Here is a 24,383-nt window from a genome sequence, read left to right as displayed (position 1 = left end):
TAATCCATATCCCCGGACTATAGGGGATAGTAACTGAGTATCCTGTATTATAAGAACCCAGGCTGAATGAATCATGTAATCCATATCCCCCGACTATAGGGGATAAGTATCGTGTATTATCATGACCCCGGCTGAATGAATCCCGTAATCTATATTCCCGTAATATAAGGGATAATAAATGAGTGTCCTGTACTACAAGGACCCGGGCTGAATGAATCCCGTAATTAATATCCCCTTACAATAAGAGATAGTAAATAAAAATCCCTTATTAAAGGGGTGAGCTGAGTAAAGTTCGTAAAGTTCGATTCCCTTATTAAAGGAGTGACGACCTAAGTTTGTACAATTTATTCCCTTACCAAGGGAAGATTATCTAAGGTTACTAAAAATAGTACCCATAGGCAGAGCACTCCAGGGGAAGATTACCCAAGGATACTAAAAATAGTACCTAGGGGCAGAATACCTAAGGGTACTAAAAATAGTACCCAAGGGAAGATTACCCAAAGGTACTAAAAATAGTAACTAGGGGCAGAGCACCCTAAGGGAAGATTACCCAAGGGTACTAAAAATATTACCCAGGGACAGAGTACCCAAGGGTACCAAAAATAGTACGCAGGGGCAGAGTACCCAAGGGTATTATGAATAGTACTTAGGGCAGAATACCCAAGGGTACCAAAAATAGAACCCAAGGAAATAGTACCCAGGGAAAAAAAAAAAAAAAAATGTTACTATTCATATGAACAGTACCTGTGGGTACTATTCCCAGGGCAGGGAAAAAAAAAAAACTGTTACTGTTCATATGAACAGTACCCGCGGTTACTATTCCCAGGGTAAGGAAAAAAAAAAAAAATCTTACATTCCCAAAGCTGGACGAGCAAGCTTGGGAATGAGGGACAACTAATAGGGAAAAATAAACCTATCTTGACCTAACGATGAAGGCAACCAAGTGTTAACCAGCCGCCAGATCTTTTCGGTGATCAACGATCATATTTTGTTATTAGGGATAAGATTTCTATTGGATAAGTTCTATGGGATGAGGATGATGAAATTCCTTTATCGAGAATAAGGGAAGCGACAATAAATAGGACGACGACTCGGGAATAAGGTACGACGCAAAAACTATTATTAAATTCCTGCCTTCTTTTAGACCTCTGGTGATTAACTTGACCGTCGGAGAGCTCTTGGCAGGCACCACACCGATGCCGTCAAGGTTCTTCGATCTTCTCCTCTCTTCCTTGCAGGAAAACGGTGTCGTATCGGACCACGTGAATTTCACTCTCAACAATGGTTATTTAATGAAATATAATCTAGACATTGGAGCATTTTACAACAAAATATGATAATTTAGGAAATATTATGCACAAAATATAGTTCAGAGGTTGGTTACAAATTCAAACATAATTTAGGAGTATTTTTTGCACTTTATCCAATTTTTAATTTGCCCTTTAGGCTCCGTTTGTTTCGACGTAAAATATTTTTTTTGAAATTTTTTTTTCATTCTCAAGTAAAAATATATATATTTTTATTTTTACTTTGTCAGTGTTTGACAAAGGTCTACGTTAAAGTAGGGGTTGAGTTTATTGGGCGGGGTATGTAAAATAACTTACCGAAAATTAATGAATAAATTATTTTGTTAAATTTTAATATATATATTTTTAGAACAATTAAATACCAAAAAATAAAAAAAATATTTAAAAAAAAATATTTAACGTCTAAATAAATGGAGCCTTAATGTCAAAAATGATACAAACTTATCTTGGTTGGACCACATTTCACTTAAGTAACTTGTAAAAATATTTTTCGTCAAAACATCATAGCGTGAAAAGTGATTGTAGGTGCAAAATTTCACCCAACCAATAATGATTAAGAGAAATAAAACAACTCACTCAACAAACAATGAAAATAAACAAGAACAGAATATAGAGAGGCGTAGAATTGCTTAATCCCTTTATTGGAGGTCTGGGCCTCTATTTAAATACAAAAGTTAGAAGAATTATGGTAGGACTCGTGTTGCTTGTACTATAATTCTTTCCATATATCAATTTCTTTACGAATAGAATTATTTCCTCTCTATAATTCTTCTCTTTCCGGATTTTCCTTACACAGAACTTACTTCCTTTGATGAATCATTTTCCTTGTAGGACCGGCTCCTTCTTTAAATGAATTTGGGCAGCATCTAACTTGGTACACATGACTGCTGGTGTCTTGATTCGAGCTTTAATAAAACCCGTAGTTAGATAATAATAGTTTTGGACTGATGACCAACTTAACTTGAGCTTTTGACAAGATGAGTTTTGACCTTTATTGAAGATAAAATTATATTTATGATGACGTATATTGTTCTTATTGAAGGGAGATTTTTCCCTCCACAGTGATACAAACTTATTTTGGTTGCACCACATTTCATTCAAGTAATTTGTAATTCACTGGACCGTTTATAATTGGTAGGTAGTAATTTAGTGGTGGTATTCTACATGGGACAGGGAGCACGCGGCTAAAAAGCAAAGGAAGAGTCGGCAGAAAAAATGAAAACAAAATCTCCATATGATCCAAACAAGGCCTCGATTCATAAGAAACAGCAAATCTCTGACTACAATAACGTCACCACATCAATCCCGCAGACCACACACAAGGGTGAGCTGTTGGTGGCCCTCGCCTTAAATTTTGCGCCCCATGCCTCTCTAGCGTGTCCTAATAGGTGATGAATGGAATACACTTCAATCTTAATATAAAATATAATATTATTTTTATTCAACTAATAACAAGTCTAAAGAATATTTACATCATTTACTTTTAAAAAAATAAAAAATGTATACTTATAAGAAAAACTGTGAATGCATTTATCATTATTTTTTTTTAAAAAATTATTGCAACAAGCATAAACATCTCAAAACTAGATTACAAATTCTTTATATTTTAACCACCGTTGTATTCTATTAAAAACAAGAAGATATTGGTGGATATTGTGGGCTGGATATATCATGTCACTTAATATTTATTTGTGTCTTTTGTGAATTATTGGATAGAATGTAACACTTATGATGTATTGCACTAAATCCTAATACCGACTAATTCCGTGCAAAACGAGTATTACACACGAATCAGATAAAATTTGAAGTATATTTACGATCGTAGCCCCAAAAAAATTAATTGTACTAAAAAAAATTAACCTGAAACTCTTGGTAACACACCATGGGCTATTCATGTTGTGCTAAAATAAAATAATATTGTCAAGAGAACTCTCCATAAACACTATTTGATATTTGAGATATAAATCTCACAAGTCACAAAAATTTTAGAATTAAAATTCATTAACCTCTATTGAGATTAACCTAAACTTATAAATACTACACTGACCTCGCTTTTCGCGGTTATGAAGGTCACCAACCGTTAAGCAATATTGTAAAAGGTCTATTACATCCTTATCTGATTTAAGGACATTTTAATTAAAAAAAAAATCATTTCAACGTTCAAACCAAACATACTGTTATTTATCTGATTTAATTAATAATATTTTATTCTCCCACTGCGATTCTCTTGTGTCCACCGCCTCCCATCGCCGCCACCATCTCCAACCGCCGCTCACTAACCACACCTCTCTCTCGGTCCTTCCACCGTCGCCACTTCCTCCCACCCCGATGGCCGCCACTTCTTCCCACCTTTTCCCACCACGGCAACCCCAGCTCTTTCTTCTCTCCTCTCTCTTTCTCTCTCCTCAATCACTACGAGCCAAACCCTAGACATGCGGAATTTCAGATCTCAAATATTCCAAATCCATAACCGGAAGAATTTTACAGTAAATTGGTCTCTCTGATCTTCAAATCTCCATTTTATACCGTAATAAAAAGAGAACTATTATTACTAGTCTAATGCATACATATATACTAGACTCAAATGTGATAGTAGGTTGAGATTTCTTTTTGCAATTTACTCAGTCATGACAGATTTGTTTATTTATTTTACAGGAGATTTTGATACTTCATATAGCATGCGAGATTTGAATTTGTGACGTCTTTCATGACACACAGTGACTGTAAAATTGATGGTGAGAAATCATCGGTTCATTGGGGTTTCTTTTAGTAAATTATGAGTAATATATATATATATATATACAAGGGGAAATGTAGAGGAGTTCAGGGGGTGATGCAAGGGTGGATCTAGCTGTATGTTTTGGTGGTCTCAAACTCACAATTTATTTAATTTCTGGATCTGCCTTGTGGTGATGGGAGAGGCAGTTAGAGAAAAAGAGGTGAGAGAGAATGAACTGAGAACTGAGAGAGGAATGGTGGCGGAGGGAGGCGGCGATGTAGTAGACAGGAATGCTGGAATGGTGGAGGAGAGAGGTGGCGGTGGCCGTGGCGGGCTGCAGTGGAAGAGCTTGTGCTTTGAACAGACAAGTCATTTTGGGTTTTTGGGTAATCTTGTAATTGATATAATTATGTAAGGTTATTAATGTCTTTTTACAACATAGCAAGGGTGATGCAAGGGTGGATCTAGCTGTATGTTTTGGTGGTCTCAAACTCACAATTTATTTAATTTCTGGATCTGCCTTGTGGTGATGGGAGAGGCAGTTAGAGAAAAAGAGGTGAGAGAGAATGAACTGAGAACTGAGAGAGGAATGGTGGCGGAGGGAGGCGGCGATGTAGTAGACAGGAATGCTGGAATGGTGGAGGAGAGAGGTGGCGGTGGCCGTGGCGGGCTGCAGTGGAAGAGCTTGTGCTTTGAACAGACAAGTCATTTTGGGTTTTTGGGTAATCTTGTAATTGATATAATTATGTAAGGTTATTAATGTCTTTTTACAACATAAGGCAGGGCTTATCTGAGTAACGGAGCTGACGGCCAATAACGGAGGGAGGAGGGTAGTTGTGTATTCGTCAAGTATAACACCTGCAATTATGTCAAATTTTAGTAAAATTATTAGGTGTCCGATATCATTGGCGGAGACATTGATCCGGATGATGTAATAATTTATTAAAATTTTAAAAAAAGTGAGTGTATTTTATTCAATTTTTAATAAATTATTTAATTTAAAAGTCAATAAAAAGATTTAACGACTCTTTTCTTGTCGTGATAGCGTTATCTTTGCAGTATTATTGCGTCACAAACAAATAATACAACTCACTCACAAATGGCATGACATGTGAGATATTAATAGTGTGTGCGTCTTTATTGTGTTTTTTTAACTCTCCATCAGCTGAACTTTGTCGAGCTTTAAAAATCAGTACAGTGCAACAATACTCATCACAGCCTCGAGAGCGGAAGAGAAGAAAAAGAGCATTGGAGGCTAGCAATGAAGCTCTGTTCTGTAGCGAGTCTAGCGACTCTGCTATTCAGCCTATTATTGTTGTCTCTCTTCTTCGCATTCTCATCCGCAGCTTATAATGTTACCTACGACCGTCGCTCTCTCATCATCGACGGCCAGCGAAAGCTTCTCATCTCCGCTTCCATTCATTACCCTCGAAGCGTTCCAGCGGTAAGACTTTCTTACTTGCCAATTTTCTGTTTGGCTTCCCAGAAAATTTTGGAAATTTTCATACACAAATAAACTCTCTCTCTCTCTCTCTCAAATTTATTTATTTTATTTTTTTCTTCTTACCTCTGTTTTCTCAGCAGTCAGTTCTCAGTATCTGGGTTTCAAATTAATAAATTTCTAACAACATTTAGCATTACCCATTCTTCATTTGATTCATTGTTAGCACTGCAATGTGCATTTCACACATCACTGAATTATCATTATTTATTTACTTTATGTGTGTAGATATATATATATTTAGTATTTACTTTTACTTCTTTGTTGTTTGATCTTTTATCTGTGTAGCTGATATATCTGATTTTTTTAATTATTTTTATATTTTTATTTTTCATGTTTGTGTGTTTTAAATGATTATTTTCTTGGTATGGATATGGAATGTGGTAGATGTGGCCGGGCTTGGTTCAAACAGCGAAAGAAGGAGGTATCGATGTGATTGAGACCTATGTCTTTTGGAATGGTCATGAACTTTCTCCAGGAAAGGTGAGTGAAATTGAAAGTACTTTCTACTGTTTACATTGCTTTGCATATATTTTGTGTAGATTAAATTAATTTTTTTGTGTAAATTGTTTTAGTTTTATTTTGGGGGACGGTACGATTTGGTCAAGTTTGTGAAGATTGTTCAGAAGGCCGGCATGTATCTAATTCTTCGAATTGGTCCATTCGTGGCAGGCGAATGGAACTTCGGGTATGTTAATATTGTTCCATAGGATGCTTAACTGACATATTTAGTACCATTGAATATCTTTGAGTCCCTTTGAATTTTTAACTGCTGCTTGAAAAAGCTCCTTATAAGCAATTGTATGGTACAGTGGGGTACCTGTTTGGTTGCATTATGTGCCTGGGACCGTATTCCGAACTAATAACGAACCCTTCAAGGTATGAAAATGATAATGTATTTCAAGAAACTGGTGCCATTCTGTTTGAGCTAGATTATGTTATTCCAATCTAATTAATTTGGTTATTTGGAAGTCCAGAATTACATGCAAAAGTTCATGACATTCATAGTGAACCTGATGAAGCAAGAGAAGCTCTTTGCATCTCAAGGAGGTCCCATCATCATGGCACAGGCAAGTAAATTTCTTAATATGAAAAATATTTTTCTGGTGCCTATTCTTTTTCTTGTCCGATATAGTATATACTCAATAAATATCTTATTTTTCTAAAAAAATCTGTAATCTTTTCTTTTGAGGCCTATACTTAGTTAAATTATATAGAAGATTCTGGCCCCTGAGCTTTGAAACTTTGGATATCAGAATAAATTAAGGCCATGTTAGGTAATAAGTAAATGTAAAAATTTGGGATGCTGCTTCTGGGAATAGTCGGGCTTTGCACATCTGATATATATCATTAACATTTTGATCAAAATCGTATGAGACCTTTTCAAGAAGATTTCTTACCTTCCACCCTCAACTGCTTCTGTACTTCTTCTCTCTTTTGTTTATCTTTCCTCTTTTCTATCCCTCAAAATGTTGCATCATTTTTTCACTCTCTTCTGTGCTCACTCATGGACATTCTGTTTCTTATTAACCAACTGCTCTTTAAAACGTGTATTCCGGCCATTGATAAGAAACATCTTCCTTTGTGCCTATCTTTTTCTATTGGGGCACGAAAAGTCCACCTTATATCATCACTGATGTCACCCCAGTCCGACTCCCACTTCCGCGCCTATCAGAAGGTCCAACACTACCAATATCATCCTCTCCAACGTCTCCAAATCATGACATTTTTGAGTTTCTCGTTAAAAAACACATATCTTTTATCAAATTTTTGTCACACTCAACATATATAATGTGTATTGCAAAAAGTTACCATTTAAAAGTGAGAATTAAAAAACATAAAATAAAAAAATCAAATATTTAGAATAAATTTGAAAAAAATATAATACAAGTTGAAGTACCAAGAAAATTATGAATCAAAATATATTTAACATGTATATCTCAAAAGAGTTACCATTTGTTAGTGAAAATTGAAATTTATGAACCACAACACGTATGACTTCTATATCACAATAAAGTGCCCATTTACAAGTGAAAATTAAAAAACAGAAAATGAAAATTTTGAAAAGTAACGCCTTGAGGGTAGGCACCAAGGTCGAAGATTTGACTCTTCGCCTTGAGGGTAGGCACCAAGGTCGAAGATTTGACTCTTGGCAGGCGCTCAAAGAGGACAATATTGCCTGGGGTGGGAGGGCCAGTGTGGGGCCACGGTTTGGCTGTGCATCTCTGAGACAACGTGTTTTAAAGCTGTGATGGCCGTGAACCCATCAGAACTTTGCAGTTAAGGGTGCTTATGCTAGAGTAATACCAGGATGGGTGACCTCCTGGGAAGTTTGGTTCGGGGGAACCAAAAACGGATAATATTGTGTCAGGTAGGGTGAGGGCTGTTACAACATCCATAATCTCATATATGACAGATCTAGCAACATCTTCTGCATCCTGGTGCATTCTTGCATTTCTTTCTTTCCATACAGCCCAAATAGCAGTAGCAAATACTTTAGAAGAGTTTAATTTCTCTTCACTCCATTGTAATAGATCCGAAAAGGACGAGCAGTTCCAATTCCAACTGAACACCGAAGCAAACCACCCCCACACATCTCTAGCAAATTTGCAATAAAAAAACATATGGTCTCTAGAATCGTTCCCTTGCATAGAGATACAGTTGTAACATATAGAAATCAAACAAATCCCTCTTTTCTGCAAAATACAAAAAGAGGGATGTTTGTTATGGAGAATGACAGATGCAGTCATGCGGGCAGTTGGTCTATCTTTGCTCCAGCGCAGTCCACTCCAATAAGGTTTAGTGTGATGGACCGTACAAAAATCGCAAGCTCTCTTAAAAGTAAACTTACCATTTGACCAAAAATTCTGTCAGAACCTGAGTGAAGGTTGATAGCAGCAACATAATGCTTAAACTGATGAAGACCATGCTCAGTGAGATTATCCAAACACCATCTGTTATTAGCAATTAAAACATTCAAAACAGAGTGTCTGGGGAATGGCAGCATTCTAATAACACTATGACCAAACTTCCACATAATGGTGAGTGGTAAAGACTAATTTTTGAACAATCAGCAATATGGAAGTTAACACCTTGCAGCATGTAGTTTCTAACTGACAACACATATTTCCATGTAGCAGAATTGGATGAATTCTGAATAGCCTCCTAGTATGAAATACCTTTGGTATTATCTCTAAACCACTGACCCATTGACATTCCTTATCATTAATGAAATCCCAAGCCAAAGAACAGGCTGCAACATTTTTCATATCCACAAGCTTCCTAATTCCAAAGCCTCCCTCAGCCTTAGGTCTAATCACATTTGAAACCGTAGTAGGAAACTTCATACCAGAGCACCAATAAAGGACTGTAGGAATAATCACAGTTCTAACCAATTCTGTCCTTCCAGCCGTAGAGAGATTCAAATTGCACCAGTTTGAAAGCCTAGCATTGATTCTGTCCAATAACTCTAAACAAGAGGCCAAAGACAAACCAGAAATATTAAGAGGCGTCCCTAAATACTTAACAGGCAGTTTACTCTCTTTGAATTACAAGATTCTAACCAAATTTTGACTTCTCCTAACTGACTTAGAGGGACTAGCATGCAAACCAGAAACACCTGCAAATTCATCAAGAACTCTTCTAAAGGCAAAAACAGTCCTCAAATCAGTCTTGGACACAATAAGTAAATCATTGGCATATAAAAGATGGCAAATATTCAAACTAGACCTCTTAACTGCAGCAGTGGGACATAAAGAACCAGTACCAACTTCATACTTTATAAGGGAGGAAAAATACTCAGCAACCAAAGTAAACAACATTGGTGACAGAAAGCATCCCTGTCTCAGCCCTCTCCCAGGTTGGGAAAAAACTTCTGGAGATCCATTGATCAGAATAGAGAACCAAGATGTAGTCGTACAATCCTTTATCCGTCTAATCCAGCCCTTACCAAAACCAAATTTGTGCAGCATCTTGAACATAAAACTCCAAGAAACAGAATCATAAGCTTTATTTAAATCAATCGTTATATCCATGGATTGATTAGAAGCATTGTTGAAACACCTAACGAATTCATTAGCCATTAAGATATTATCATGGATTCTTCTTCCCTTTATAAAAGCTGATTGTTCCCAACCAACTAAATCATTAAGAACAAGAGCAAGTCTATCGGCCATTATCTTAGTGATAATCTTGTAAGAAGTATTACAAAGAGAAATAGGCCTAAAGTCAGAAATTTTGATGGCTCTTTATTTCTTAGGAATCAAAGTAATGAAAGAAGAGTTTACACCCTTTAGACAGCTTAGGATTATTGAAAAAGTACTTTACAGCATCACAAACATCCTTACCAATTATTCCCCAAAACCCTTGATAAAATCTGTCTGGAAAACAATCTGGACCAGGAGCTTGATCAGGTTTAGACTCCATCACTACCTTCTTGATATCCTCATCAGTTACAGGAGCCTCAAGCATCTGAGCTTTCCCCACATCTAAAGTTCTCCTAGGAGTTTTAAGATCAGAAACCTGCACATCATGAGAAGCCAAGAAATTTGCAAAATGATCAACAAACCAAGCCAATGAGTCCTAGCCTTTTGAGGTGTTGGCTACACCTATTTTCAGATGAAATAACCTCAAGATTAAAAGGATTCTGCAGAAGAATAGTCTGAGCCACATTCAACTCATCCTTAGCAGCTTTCACTGCAGAGCAAACATTACCAAACCTATTTTTGAACAGAGACTGAATAGGATCCCCTTACTGTGTCACTTGCCAAGCATTAGACACAACATCCTCAATACCCTCTTGAATGCACCAAACCTTTAGCAATCTAAAAGGCTTGGGGCCTGAAGAAATACCTTGAAACACATCAACAACAATAGCACCATGGTCTGAGAGGCCTGCATTAAATAATGAGGCTTTAGGGGCAGTAAAAATTTGTAGCCAAGCATTGGTAGCTATTGAAAGAGAGAGAGAAAAAGAGAATATATGAAAACGTATATGTTATTGAGTGAGTAATACAATAATACAATGGTGTTTATATAGGAGAAGCTGTGGGAGTAGGTGAGTGGAGAATAAGTAAACCCCATACATGGTAATTCTATATATGGTAATGAGGGGTAGGTGACAACTCATACAATAGTAACTGTACACGCGTTACAACTCATACAATACTAAATATACACGTGTGACAACTCATACAATACTGTACAACACTCCCCCTCAAGCTGGAGAGTAATTGTCAATAATTCCCACCTTGCTACATATGAAATCAATAGAGTTCTTGGGAAGCGCCTTAGTGAAGATGTCTGCCAGCTGTCTACTAGAAGGAACAAAAGGTGTAACAATCTCATTCGAGTCATTTTAGATTGAATGAAATGGCAATCTACTTCAATGTATTTAGTCCTCTCATGGTAGACTAGATTGCTAGCAATATGAGTAACTGCCTGATTGTCACAATAGAGAGGAATTGGGTACTGGACTGAAATCCCAAGTTTGTGTAAAAGAGTTTTCAACCATAAGTTCACAGGTAGTGTGCCATGGCACGATACTTTGCTCTAGAACGAGCCACAATTGATTGTTTCTTACTTCTCTAAGTTACTAGATTTCTTCCTATGAAGGTGTAGTAACCCGTGGTGGACCGTCGATCAGAAGGAGAACCGGTCCAATCTACGTCTCTGTATCCCTCAATCCGAAGATGTCCAGAAGATCAATAAAGCAGACCACGTCCCGGAGCACCCTTGAGATACTTCAAGATGCGCACAACTGCCTCTATGTGAGGTACCTGAGGACTGGTCACGAACTGGCTCACAACACTGACTGCATAGGAGATGTCAGTGATTGTGAGGTAAATAAGTTTACCTACAAGTCTTCGATACATCTCTGGATTAGGGTCACCATCATCCACCTTAAGTTTTACGTTAGTCTCCACGGGTGTAGCTACAGGTTTCGAACCAAGATATCCAGTATCCTGTAAGAGATCAAGAGTATACTTCCGCTGAGAAAGGCTAATGTCTTGCTTCGACTGAGCCACCTCAATTCCTAGAAAAAACCGAAGTTTGCGGAAATCCTTAGTAAGGAAGCTAGAACTCAAGTGATGGATTAGAACTTGTATCCCATTTTTGTCACTGCCGGTAATAACAATATCATCTACATACACCACAAGAATCACAATACCATGTTTCGTTTTCTTAAAAAGATAAGAGTGGTCAGCCTGGCTTTTGGTCATACCATGAGCTACCATTGCTTTACTGAACTTATCAAACCATGCACGAGGGGACTGTTTGAGACCATAGATAGACTATTTGAGATGACACACACACTCCCCCTTATACTCAAACCCAGGTGGTTGAGTCATATAGACTATCTCAGTAAGGTCACCATGCAGAAATGCATTTTTAACATCAAGTTGATGAAGTGGCCAGTCTAGATTAGTTGCAAGAGAGATTATCACACGAACAAACTTCAGTTTGGCCACAGGAGAGAATGTCTCAGTATAATCAAGGCCATAAGTTTGAGTGTAGCCTTTAGCAACAAGTCGAGCTTTGAGATGGTCAACAGTATCATCAGGCTTCTGTTTAACAGTAAAAACCCAACGACAACCAACAACCTGAGTATCAGTAGGCTTGGGAACAAGGTCCCAAGTATGATTCAATTTTAAAGCATTTATTTCTTATTCCATAGCTTCCTCCACCCTGGATGAGGAAGTGCCTTCCTGTAGGACTTGGGAAGAGCAATAGACGATAATGACAAAGAAAAAGCTTGAAAGGAGGAGGACAATTTATTATACAATACAAAATTGAAGATAGGGTGATTGGTACAAGACTGTTTACCTTTTTGAACAACAATAGGTTGATCAAGATCAGAGTCCGCTGAGATGGAAGAATGTCCAGGTGTTGAAGCGGCTGGTGGAAGTGGCAAGGCTGAGTTTACTACTTCAGTTGTTGGGACATGATTAACCACTCTTTTTCGGCGACGACCATAGACATGAAGAGTTGGTGGGATGTTAGGATCAAAAACTGGAGTTGGAACAGACTCTTGAAGAACAGAGTCCTCCAAATGACTGCCTTCCTGGAAATAATAAGGAACATCCTCAAAGAACTTATCAAAAAAAAAAAAAAAAAAAAAAATAAGGAACATCCTCAAAGAAAGTTACATCTGCACACACAAATTGTTTACGAAGAGTTGGACTGTAACATTTATATCCCTTTTGAGTGCGAAAATAACCTAAGAAAATACATTTGTGAGCACGAGGATCAAGTTTGTCTCGTCCCGGACTTAGATTATGAACAAAATAGACACACCCAAACACCTTTGGAGGAATGGAAATAGGGTTTTTGTCAGAAAACATCATTTGGAAGGGTAATTTTCCTTGAAGGACCTAGAAGGCATGTAGTTTAAAAGATACGCAACAACCAGAACTGCATCTGCCCAAAAATGTTTTGGAACACGCATTTGAATTATTAAGGCACGAGCGATAGCTAGGAGTGGGCCATTCTTCCGTTCAACAACTCCATTTTGTTGCGGGGTATCAACACAAGATGTTTGATGGATAATGCCCCTTGACTCAAGAAATTTTTGAAAAACATTAAGTTTATATTCAAGGGCATTGTCAGTTCTAAGAACAAGTAATTTTGCATTAAACTGATTTTGAATTTCATCATAAAAGGATTGAAAAACAGAGAATACTTGAGATCTATCTTTAAGAATATAAATGAACACAAAGGTGAAAAAGAATAAATTCTGATATTCTCTTTTCATATTTCATATGTTAGTTTAAAGGCCTATATATATAGAAGTGTATTACAAATTCTATCTAAGGAAAAAATATATACAGATCACAATTCAAAAAAAGTCAACTATCTATCTGTGGATAATTCCTAAAAATCCTCCCTAACTAATTTCCTAACAATTCAGCCTAAATCTTTCCATACTCCCCCCTCAAGCTGGCTCGAAAAAATATCTTGCATTCCCAGCTTGCATGTAAGATTGTCAAATTTCCCCTTCAGTAATCCTTTAGTGAGGATATTTGCTACCTGTTCTCCTGTAGGAATATAGGGCATACATATCACTCCTTCCAATTTCTCCTTAATAAAATGTCGATCAACTTCCACATGCTTAGTCCTATCATGTTGGACAGGATTGTGAGCTATGTTGATTGGAGCTTTATTATCACAGTAAAGCTTCATAGGCATCGGACTTGAGATTTTAAGATCTTCAAGAAATCTTTTCAGCCACAAAAGTTCACAAATTCCATGAGCAACTGCTCTGAACTCAGCTTCTGCACTACTCCTTGCTACAACGGTTTGCTTCTTCTCCTCCAAGTAACCAAGTTTCCACCAACATAAGTACAGGAACCTGAAGTAGACCTTCCATCCGTCAAACTGCCCAATCAGCATTGGTATAGGCTTCAATCCTTAGATGGCCATGGTTTTCAAACAACAAACCTCTTCCAGGTGATCCCTTTAGGTATTTGAGAATCCGGTAGACTGCCTCAAAGTGTTCTTCTTCTGGTGAGTGCATAAATTGACTTACTACACTCATTGCAAAGGCAATATCTGGCTGAGTGTGTGAAAGATAAATGGGTCTTCTAACCAGCCTTTGGAATTGCTCTCGGTTCACCACTTTTTCTGCACTTGCTTTGCTGCCTGCAACTTTAAATTGGGCTCCATTGGTGTTTCCACCGGTTTGCAACCAAGTAAACTTGTTTCCATAAGTAAATCCAACACATACTTCCTTTGAGAGACAAATATCCCTCTCTTGGATCTGGCAAATTCTATTCCTAGGACGTATTTCAAAGCTCCAAGATCTTTTATCTCAAATTCCTTTGCAAGAAAAGACTTCAAATCCTCCAATTCTCTTTTATTATCTCCGGTCAAGATTATGTCATCCACATAAACAATAAGTATGGCTATCTTACCATCACTTGAATGTTTGTAGAACAGAGTGTGATCAGCCTGACTTTAACGATATCCATGACCTTGATAGCTTTAGTGAATCGATCAAACCATGCTCTGGGTGATTGTTTCAAACCATATAGCGATTTCTTCAATTCACACACCTTTCCAGCTCCATAATCATTTTCAAATCCTGGTGGTAGATTCATAAACACTTCTTGCTCTAGCTCACCAATTAAGAACGCATTCTTTACATCTAACTGCTACAATGACCAACTCAAGCTTGTAGCAAGAGACAACATCACCCGTATGGAATTTACCTTTGCCACCGGGGCAAAGGTTTCCTAGTAATCTATTCCGTATGTTTGGGTGAAGCCTTTAGCTACGAGTCTCGCTTTGTATCTCTCAATATTACCATCAGCCTTATATATGACCGTGAAAACCCATTTGCAGCCTACGGTATTCTTCTCCCTTGGCAACTCAACAATCTCCCAAGTTTTGTTCTTATCAAGAACCCTCATACAATACTAACTGTACACGTGCGACAACTCATACAATACTAATTGTACATGTGCGACAACTCATACAATACTAATTGTACACGTGTGACAACTCATACAATACTGTACAACAGTAGCCATAGCTCTGTCCATTCTACCATAAATTCTTCTACAAGCAGCCTGTCTATTGCACCAAGTCGAAGCAGCATTAGTTATATGAAGATCGGTTAGACCAACATCTCCAAAACAATAATTAAATTCATCCAAAATGGCTTGAGGGATCCTCCTACTCCCTTTGGGGCCTGAAGAAATACCTTGAAACACATCAACACCAATAGCACCATAGTCTGAAAGGCCTGCATTAAATAATGAGGCTTTAGGGGCGTTAAAAATTTGTAGCCTAGCATTGGTAGCCATAGCTCTGTCCATTCTACCATAAATTCTTCTACAAGCAGCCTGTCTGTTGCACCAAGTTAAAGCAGCATTAGTTATATGAAGATCAGTTAGGCCAGCATCTCCAAAACAATAATTAAATTAATCCAAAATGGCTTGAGGGATCCTCCTACCCCCCATTTTTTCTAAATTAAATCTTAACAATATTCCAGTCTCCAGAAACCGGCCAAGGGTCATGAACCAAAGTAAAATACAATTTCAAGTCCCTCCATATGGTTTTATTGATTTGGAGAAAGCCTATGATAGGGTACCTAGAGACCTAATATGGAGGGTTTTAAAAAAGAAAGAAATAAAAAAGGGATACATTAACACAATAAACAAGTGAAAGCCTATGATAGGGTACCTAGTATGTATGATGGTTGTGTGATTATAGTTATAACGTGTGTAGGGGAAACAGGTGAATTCCCAATTACTGCAGGCTTACACTAAGGGCCAGCATTAAGTTCATACATATTTGCCTTAGTTATGGATGAGCTGACAAGACACATCCTAGGTGAGATTCTGTGTTGTATGTTACTTACTGCTGATATTGTTTTTGTTGATGAGACTAGAGAAGGATTTAATCCCAAATTGGAGGGTTTGGAGAGAAGCTTTAGAATTAAAAGGGTTTAAGATACGTTGAAATAAAACTGAATATATAGTGTAACTTTTGTAAATACAGAAATACAAATGAAGATGTAGTGAGGATTGAGAATCAAGAGGTGCAAAAAGGTGAACATTTTTGTTATTTAGGCTAGGGAGAAATTAGAGATGATGTTAATCTTAGAATCGAGGTAGGATGGGTTAAACGGAGGAGTGCATCTAGTATATTGTGTGATAGGCGTATCGCCTTACGATTGAAAGGGGAGTTATATCAAACAACTATTACACCAACCATATTTTAAGATATCGAATGTTGGGCAGCTAGGAAACAACATTTGCATAAAGTGAGTGTGACAGATGTGCGAATGTTGAGATGGATGAGTGGTAAGACTAGAAAGGACAGAATTAGAACTGATCACATTTGAAAGATGGTTGGAGTAACACCAATTGGCGATAAAATGAGAGAAAATCGGTTAAGATGGTTTGGACATTTGCAAAGAAGACCTTTAAGTGCGCCGGTCAAGAAGAGTGCTATAGTCCATATGAGGGTAATACTAGGGGAAGAGGAAGACCAAAGTTAATGTGGGTAGACTTAGTATAGAAAGATATGATAGCATGTGAATTGACTGAGGCTATTACCTTAATTAGAGCGGAATAAAAATATAAGATTCATGTATCCGACCCCAAGTAATTGAGAAAGGGCTTGGTTGTTGTTGAAGTGTTTGTACATATCATGGTGAATAACTTGTTTCTTGCAAGTTTCACCTTTTAATATATAGCTCCGAGGGGGGATTCGTGGCAGTCTGAATATAATGTTAATTCATTTTCTTTTTGCTTATGAGATATTTTAATTTTTTTCTTTGCATATTTGTCACTTCCCCCTGCTTTTCATCTCCTTTTCTTCAATCTGCTTGATTTGTACTACTTTCCAAAACTATGCAGAAGTGCTGAGTTTTTCCATTAAGCAATTTCTCTTACTGCAGGTAGAAAACGAGTATGGAGACACTGAAAGTATTTATGGAGATGGGGGAAAGCCATATGCCATGTGGGCTGCCAAAATGGCTCTTTCTCAAAATATTGGTGTGCCTTGGATAATGTGCCAGCAGTATGATGCTCCTGACCCAGTGGTGAGAGTTTTATCTGTTTAACAGCCAATTTAAGTTATGCTAATTAAATAGTAATCTAGGTACATGTAAATGTATTCTACATATAATGCAAATTCCAAGTTTCACCAACCACAAGTAAATGTTGAGTGTGCGTATATGTAATCTTAACCAAAAAAAGGATTTTTTCCTCTTTTATTTTTATTTTCTTAAAAACAAAAATTAGCCAAAAAATATTAATCTTAAAATGATTGAAAATTTTCACATTGGTGCATGAGGTAAAAGCTTAGGCCTCAGGCATGAGAAAACTTGATTCACGGGAGCACACTGGTAATGGCCATTGTGTGATTTCCAACATCTCCCTTTCATTGTGTATATCCCTGTCAACTGCAATTTACTTTCTTCGTGTCAAAACAATAATATTTGTGATTAATTGTACTTTTTTAGGGGCTTTTTCCCGTACAATTTAATTTAATTTTAAGGTTAGTAGTGTCTCAAGAATTAAGCAACTTTGAGGAATCTTTGGTTCTGTTCCATTCTCAATCAAATGGAATTGGCTTCCTGCTTATGGCCTTGCAAGTGTAAATAATCTGGAGGGAGATGGGGATGAAAAGAGAAGGAAAAAAAGAATGCCTGCATAGAAGGAAAATGGGAGATCATTGTATCACAAACACCATTTCAGGGTATAATTGTAGACAACAGGAACAATCTTCTATGTCGTTTTATGCAGATTCACAGCAGGTAAGGCATTGTACATGTCCTTACAGTTGTCTTATTGTTGTCATATTTGTTAAGATCTAAGTGCCATAATCTGCTTTCCAAGCAATCAAGGTCAATTTGTGCATTGCTGTTGACCATTCTGCAGATGGAGATGCTCATTTGTTAAGCAACGAATCACAGATTTTCCACAAGTTAGTGAGCATAGACTGGGTCAGTCACACCATAACACGGCTTAGGGGCCTCTATTTAGAAGATTTAAGCAAAAGTTGGTGCCAACAAATGTTAAACTGTAGACCTTAGGAGTGGAAGGTAAACCACTAGCCACTAGTTTGGAATAATTGTGTTGTTTCTACCCTTTCATTTTTATTCTTGAAGTAAGAATGTAATGAAAATAACAAAAGAAAATTCAGCTTAAGGCTGTACAATATATAAAAAAGAATTTACCCATTTTATTATTTTTTATTTTTATAAAAAGAACTTTTTTCAAGTTCATTTTTAAATCTACTCGTATAATGTGTTCCTTCTAGAGATTGGAAACCATAAAGGATAGCATGCTCTCATATACACACAAAAGTGCTTTGGAGGCTTGGAGCTTAGCAAATTCCATAAGTGATTCTCTTGCTTTCACTCTTGTTCTGCTTTCTTGCTCTGACTCTGCGATTAGGGCAAGGAGGGGAATCAGAAAGGGGGTCCAGAACAACATTTTTTACAAGCACTTTGCTGTGCTCCCATTTGTCATTTACTTCACGTTTTGTAGTTCCTCATCCATCACTCTCTCACATAGAGTAAAAAGAAACAAATTGAAAAGTTTGACGTGGATGAGAAAAATGGTATAAATTGCAATGAAGATTGACATATGGGAGTATACCGAGCAATGCAGTTAGCTACTGGAATATTGGCATCGAATCCCAGAGTTAATTCAAAACAAGAGTGGGATTTACATATGTGGATAAATACTTCTCAAAAGTTTTTACATATGTGGATATTAATGATTTGCTTGTTGAACTAGTGATAAGTGCTCGTTTTTTAGATGTTTTCTTCTAAGAACTAGTGGAGTTGTGGGGGCTTCTTTGAAGACAAACTAGTTAGTTGAAGAAATATTTATGAGGTTCATTGAAATGAAATGAAGATATGATAGTGGTTGTAGAAATGATTACCAGAGGAAGAATTTTCATCAAGGGGCTTTACCCTAACTAGGTATATTAACTCTGTTTGTAGTACACTAACACTTATGTCAAATTCATTTGAGTTTTTAAAGCACTACTGGAATCTAGCCACTGATAAATTGGGTGATGAAGACTAAAATTACTACTGTATTCTACTTGGACTCAATGCTGGTTTCTAGCAGCAGGCACTCGAGTGAGCACGCGTTAAATACCCATGCAGAACTGCGGTAGAAAATGATTTTTTACTTATATTACTTGTAACATATTCTGGTTGACATGCAGATCTGTATTTTAAATTATCCATGCAGGCCTGTTCTGTAGGTTTTTGTGGAAGTATGCCTTGAATCACTATTGCATGTAAATTTTACGGTTTTTTGTTGTTTGAAACACTTTACCTCTTATAGCAACCTTCTTAATTCACTCTAGCGGTGTTCTACAGAATGCTAATGGTTTTTGTATAGATGAATGCTCTTTAGTTCTTCTTTTCTCCATTCTCTTTCTCCTTTCTCTTTCATTTCTTGATGCTTGCCTATGTGCAGCAGTTGGAATGCAGTTCACTCCTACTTTAGTTGAGGATTGTAATAATATTTTAACTGAGAAAAGATGATTAGCACTTCATTTACAACATATTTTTGCTAGTTCACCTATTAAATTTCTAATTTATTGCATTCCTTCCCTGTTATATACAAAGTTTGAGTTCTACTATCCTTCTTGATAACATGTAGCACTTTAGCATTTAAATTGGTATAACATATGTGTTGAAGGATTTAAATATTAAAGTTACACCCTCTGTAACAACTTAAGCTTTTGGAGTAAATGGTTGTTAACATGGTATCAGAGCAAGTAAGATCCTGTGTTCAAACCTCACCGTCACTCTGATAATTAAAATTGGAACACGTGTTGGGCCAAAAGAAGGCCACACGCGAGGGGGTGTGTTAGAAGGATTTAAATATTAAAGTTACACTCTCTCTAACAACTTAAGTTTTCGGAGTAGATGGTTGTTAACAATATATATGTGAAGATTCTGTTCAATTTGGAGCATAGCATAACGATTTTTCTTTTGCAGATCAATACATGCAATTCGTTTTACTGTGACCAATTCAATCCAAATTCTCTGAACAAGCCCAAAATGTGGACCGAGAATTGGCCTGGATGGTATATGTTGCACTTTACTTTTAGTTTTTATAAATGTATTTCCTTAATAAATTTGTGCTTGAAAGTTATTTATGTTATTGTTTGCCTCCATTGAAGTATGGTATGGTCATGAGATCGTTAGTGCGCGTGCGCGCGTTGGGGGGGGGGGGGGGGTGATAGGTATTATTGATACTAATTTAAATTTCATTTATTTTAGCTGATTGTGTTTTGACTCTTAATTTATATACCTTTTCAATTTGCATCCATCCTATCCAAAATCATGCATTAATTAGAAAATTAAGGTAGAGAAGAGACAGCGAATTATGAAAAAAAACAAAAAGAGAAGCGACACTGAATTTTTACGTGAAAATCACAAACGAAAAAAATCACAATATCTAGTCTTGGCAGGTATATTCGACCATGTGATAAAGAAGTTGCAACCAAGTTGACAGTTTCACGCTCTAGAACCGCCCAAACTTCAACCAAGTTGATAGTTCTCACACTCTAGAACCCCCAATTACCTCAGTGTCCGCACAGACTAACGCCAAACTCTCTAATAAAGTCTCTATGCCTTTTGTTTGCTTGTCAACAGACTTTGCTCCTCACAAATTGATTTCTTTAGTGATTGTCCATTTTTCTGTTCTGAAACTTGTCCAGTTTATTTGAATTGAATAAAAGAATTCCTCCTTGACGAACACTCAATCATATATAATGGTGTCTATGGAATCCCTAGATTGAGTGGTTTGGAATTCTATGCTCTCTCTCAAGGGCTTTTTTCTCTATATGATTAGAGGCTTCAAATTACAAACTAGACTAACTATGAACTCCATAGTTAATATAGGCAGTCCATACTCGTGAGTGGTTTGGAATCTTCTTTGTTCTTGGAGCTGAGAAATCATGAATTTCATATTCGTGATCTGATATGGGATGAATTGTTGGCATAACATATAATCAGGTGTTGTACCAATGCAAAAATCAGATTAATTCAGGTCTTGACTCCTGATTTGTGTTCAAGCAGGTTTGGAAATTTACCAAATTTCTTAAGAGGCCCGAAAATCAGATTCTTTGTCAGTAACAGCATATTAGTGTGTTTTGTTCTAGTACCAAAACAAAAGAAAGAAAGGATGGGAGGTTTTACTCGGGTTCTTATTTGATCGTGGTCAATTGCTTCAAACTTGAGGGGGAGTTTTCTTCAAGGAGGAGGGTCTGATGCAAATCATTAATGGTGCTTTGGAAAGTGACTTAGGAAAAAGTCAAGAGTCATTCTTGTTTTTGGTTCCTAATTAATTAAGCTTTGGAACTACCAAGTGTTTACGTAGGGAAGTGGTAAAATTTTATTTATGTTGGGTGGGAATTCTAAAAGTCATTTTAGGAGAAGTCAAGTGTCAATAGTAGTTGTTTTATAAAAGGGACAGCCTTCTTATCTGTAGCCAAGTCTTAATCAATATTATTTTGATATATTATCAGATTTTAAACTTCTCTTCAGGCTTTTCCCAGATGTCCCTTTAGAAATCTAGTCTCCAACGGTGATTGGAGTATTTCTAGTCTTCCTTACTATTGTAAGAAGACTTCTGTTCATTTCTGTTTGCTTTACTTACGTCTATATGTTTAGTTCTTGAGTGCAACAAAAGATTTTTTCTGTGGGGTTTCCATATAAAAATTTGATGTTCATGTGTGGATTGAATGGTTTTTATTTTTATGCCTTTGCTTATTTTGGATGCATGATGAACAGATTGATGATAATGCTTACTAGTTACTACCTCTGTCCCATATTAGTAGTCCACAATTCCCTTTTTTGGATGTCCCAAATTAGTTGTCCACTTAGAAAAGTCAATGCAAACAAAGGTTATCTTTCCATCATTGTCCTTTATGTTTTAAAAAAATTTCAAACTTGTTTAACTATACATATTTGAACTAAAAAGGTCAATTTGGCAATTTTAAAAGGTGACAATGCATTAACTGCATGTCCCCTTAAAAACTTCAAATTCTAAACAATGCATTAAATGCATTAATTTTTAAATTACTGTTATACCATGTTCTATTTAAATTTTTTTAAATTGTCGTTATAGTTCATTCTAGTTTAAAAATTAGTTTGAGTTTTATAATTATTTTTTCAAGGCCTATTCACCCCCCTCTAAGTCTGTATCGGGCATCATAGCCTAGGGTTTAGGTCCATAATTTCTCACTGACAGTGCAACATTCAGTAAGCTTGGAGTACATAGGTATCTACTATCTGCTATTGTCATTGGGTAATCCTCAGCAGACAGATTGGCAAGCAAAACCTTCCTTCCTGTCACTGGAATTTAGATGTTCTTTCCTCAACTTATGTACATGGGTTGTGCCCTCCTTATTGCCTTTTCTAATATAATTTCTTATAAAAAGAAAAATGAAGAGGCTTCATCCTTAGTTTGGTTTACTCAGCTAATTTAAATTTTATATCCAGTTTGTAGCGTACTTGGGAAAAAAACTTGGTTGTCGTCGTTGTTGTATATCCAGTTTGTGGCATCTCATATGAACCAGAATTTTTAAAGGCATGAGAAGTACCTTTTGTCAGTTATGGAAAAATAGGTAGACAAAAAGCACAAGCAATGGTACTATCATGGCTATATTTTATGTGAATTTTACTTTGACAGAGTCATGCCTATACGCGAGCTGCAATAAATTTAGATATTCATGTAATTATGTGGCTTTTCCAATCTATTTCAATTTAGAAGTGTTTACTTCAATACTGATTCTTATTGATTGACTTGTAGAAGAGCTATTATATCGATGTGCTAAAACTTAAATCATATTGTTGTCTTCACTATATTAATGCAACAAATTTCCACTTTTTCAGGTTTAAAACATTTGGGGCCAGAGATCCTCACAGGCCACCAGAAGATATTGCTTATTCCGTTGCTCGTTTTTTCCAGAAAGGCGGTAGCTTGCAAAATTATTATATGGTATTCTTGATACATTTCCCTTTTTGTGATTCTCTACTTCTCATGTTACTTTGTGATTCGTTAGGTGTGATCTTCAATTCTTCGGGTACAATACCTATTAAATTCTTCAAGAACTTATTTATCTTTTTAATTTTTTGGGTTAGTATCATGGTGGGACAAATTTTGGTCGCACTTCTGGTGGCCCATTCATCACCACAAGTTATGATTATGATGCTCCTATTGATGAATATGGTTAGCAATCTACATTATTTATTTAAAGATCCGCTTCTCATTTGAATTTTGTAAAAACTGATATAAACCCAAAATGCAGTGTTTCCATTTAATCGATGTTTTCTCATGTTGCTTTCAGGTTTAGCTAGGCTTCCAAAATGGGGGCACCTTAAGGAACTTCATAATGCTATAAAGTTATGTGAGCATGCTTTGCTCAACAGTGAGCCAACCCTGCTTTCACTAGGTCCTTTACAAGAGGTGACTATTCTTTTTCAACCTTTCTCATTATTGCTAGTGTATCTTATGTACATATACAAATATATTTGCTAGTTATAAATTATATATATTCTTACTGGTTATTTTCAATGGGTTCATTCGATTCCAAGATCTGTACTTCAATTTTCTAATATGCTTTTGTTATTTAAAATTCTTTCCAAGTTGTGTGTCCTTTTTAATGCATGTGATTAGAACTTCTATGTTTCTCAAATGTCTAGGTAGCCAACAATCATTTTTCGCACTTTTAGTCGAGCACATACTTGTTCCTTTGCTTTTTCCTTTCTTTGTTTCCCTGTTAGCTTCTTTCTCTTGTTGAGTTTGTTGGGAAGAATTACATGGTTAATGCTCTGTTTGGTTGGAGGGATGGAAAATGGTTGTAAGGGAGAGGGGGAGGGATTCGATGAGGCGTCCTTAGGGAAGGGAAAGTGTTTCCTCCACTTTTTTGTTTAGTGGATTGGATGGGATAGTAGAAAGGATGGATGGGGTGACACAATTTTTTTTTTTTTTTTTGGTTGGAAGGAAGGAAATGAGAGTTTTAATATTTTTTTACTATACGAGTGAGAATTTCAGTAGGGTTTAACAAGTGATTTTAAAAGTAATTAAAGGTTAAAATTGGTATTACATATTTGTTAGCCGAGATATGATAGGCTCAAATACATGATTTGTGGCTATCATATCTCACAGATAATATGGTAAATCACATCCCATGATTTGGGCCTATCATATCTCGGCTAACACTCCCTCTCAAGTTGGTGTGTGGATGTCTGAGACGCCCAACTTGGACAATGCAACTTTAAACACGGTCTTGCCAACAAGTGCAAATATGTTTAGCGATGCTTTTATGTCAAATGAAGTGCCGATCAATAAATCAAAGTGTGTCC

General features: G+C 36.6%; 1 protein-coding gene across 2 annotated transcripts in view; it reads left to right on the top strand.

Moving 5' to 3' along the window:
* Positions 1–3,495: 3,495 nt before the first annotated feature.
* LOC132303184 (beta-galactosidase 10) overlaps positions 3,496–24,383 on the top strand; it is a 50,353-nt gene continuing 29,465 nt past the window's right edge. The window contains exons 1-12 of one of the 2 annotated variants that reach the window (XM_059800342.1): positions 3,496–3,793; positions 3,963–4,042; positions 5,220–5,470; positions 5,915–6,010; positions 6,103–6,215; positions 6,340–6,406; positions 6,505–6,597; positions 16,935–17,078; positions 20,007–20,095; positions 22,911–23,016; positions 23,160–23,247; positions 23,366–23,484. In XM_059800342.1, coding sequence (XP_059656325.1) covers positions 4,015–4,042; positions 5,220–5,470; positions 5,915–6,010; positions 6,103–6,215; positions 6,340–6,406; positions 6,505–6,597; positions 16,935–17,078; positions 20,007–20,095; positions 22,911–23,016; positions 23,160–23,247; positions 23,366–23,484 — 1,194 coding nt within the window. In that variant the 5' untranslated portion in view covers positions 3,496–3,793; positions 3,963–4,014. Of the gene's footprint in view, positions 3,802–3,962; positions 4,043–5,219; positions 5,471–5,914; positions 6,011–6,102; positions 6,216–6,339; positions 6,407–6,504; positions 6,598–16,934; positions 17,079–20,006; positions 20,096–22,910; positions 23,017–23,159; positions 23,248–23,365; positions 23,485–24,383 lie in introns of both variants that reach the window. The other variant, XM_059800343.1, reaches the window with a different exon arrangement.

Source organism: Cornus florida, unplaced genomic scaffold (genome assembly GCF_030987335.1).
Source record: "Cornus florida cultivar Cherokee Brave unplaced genomic scaffold, ASM3098733v1 CherokeeBrave_3.0.0_Hap2_Chr04, whole genome shotgun sequence".
Lineage (NCBI taxonomy): Eukaryota > Viridiplantae > Streptophyta > Magnoliopsida > Cornales > Cornaceae > Cornus > Cornus florida.
This window is presented reverse-complemented; position numbering and strand designations above follow the sequence as displayed.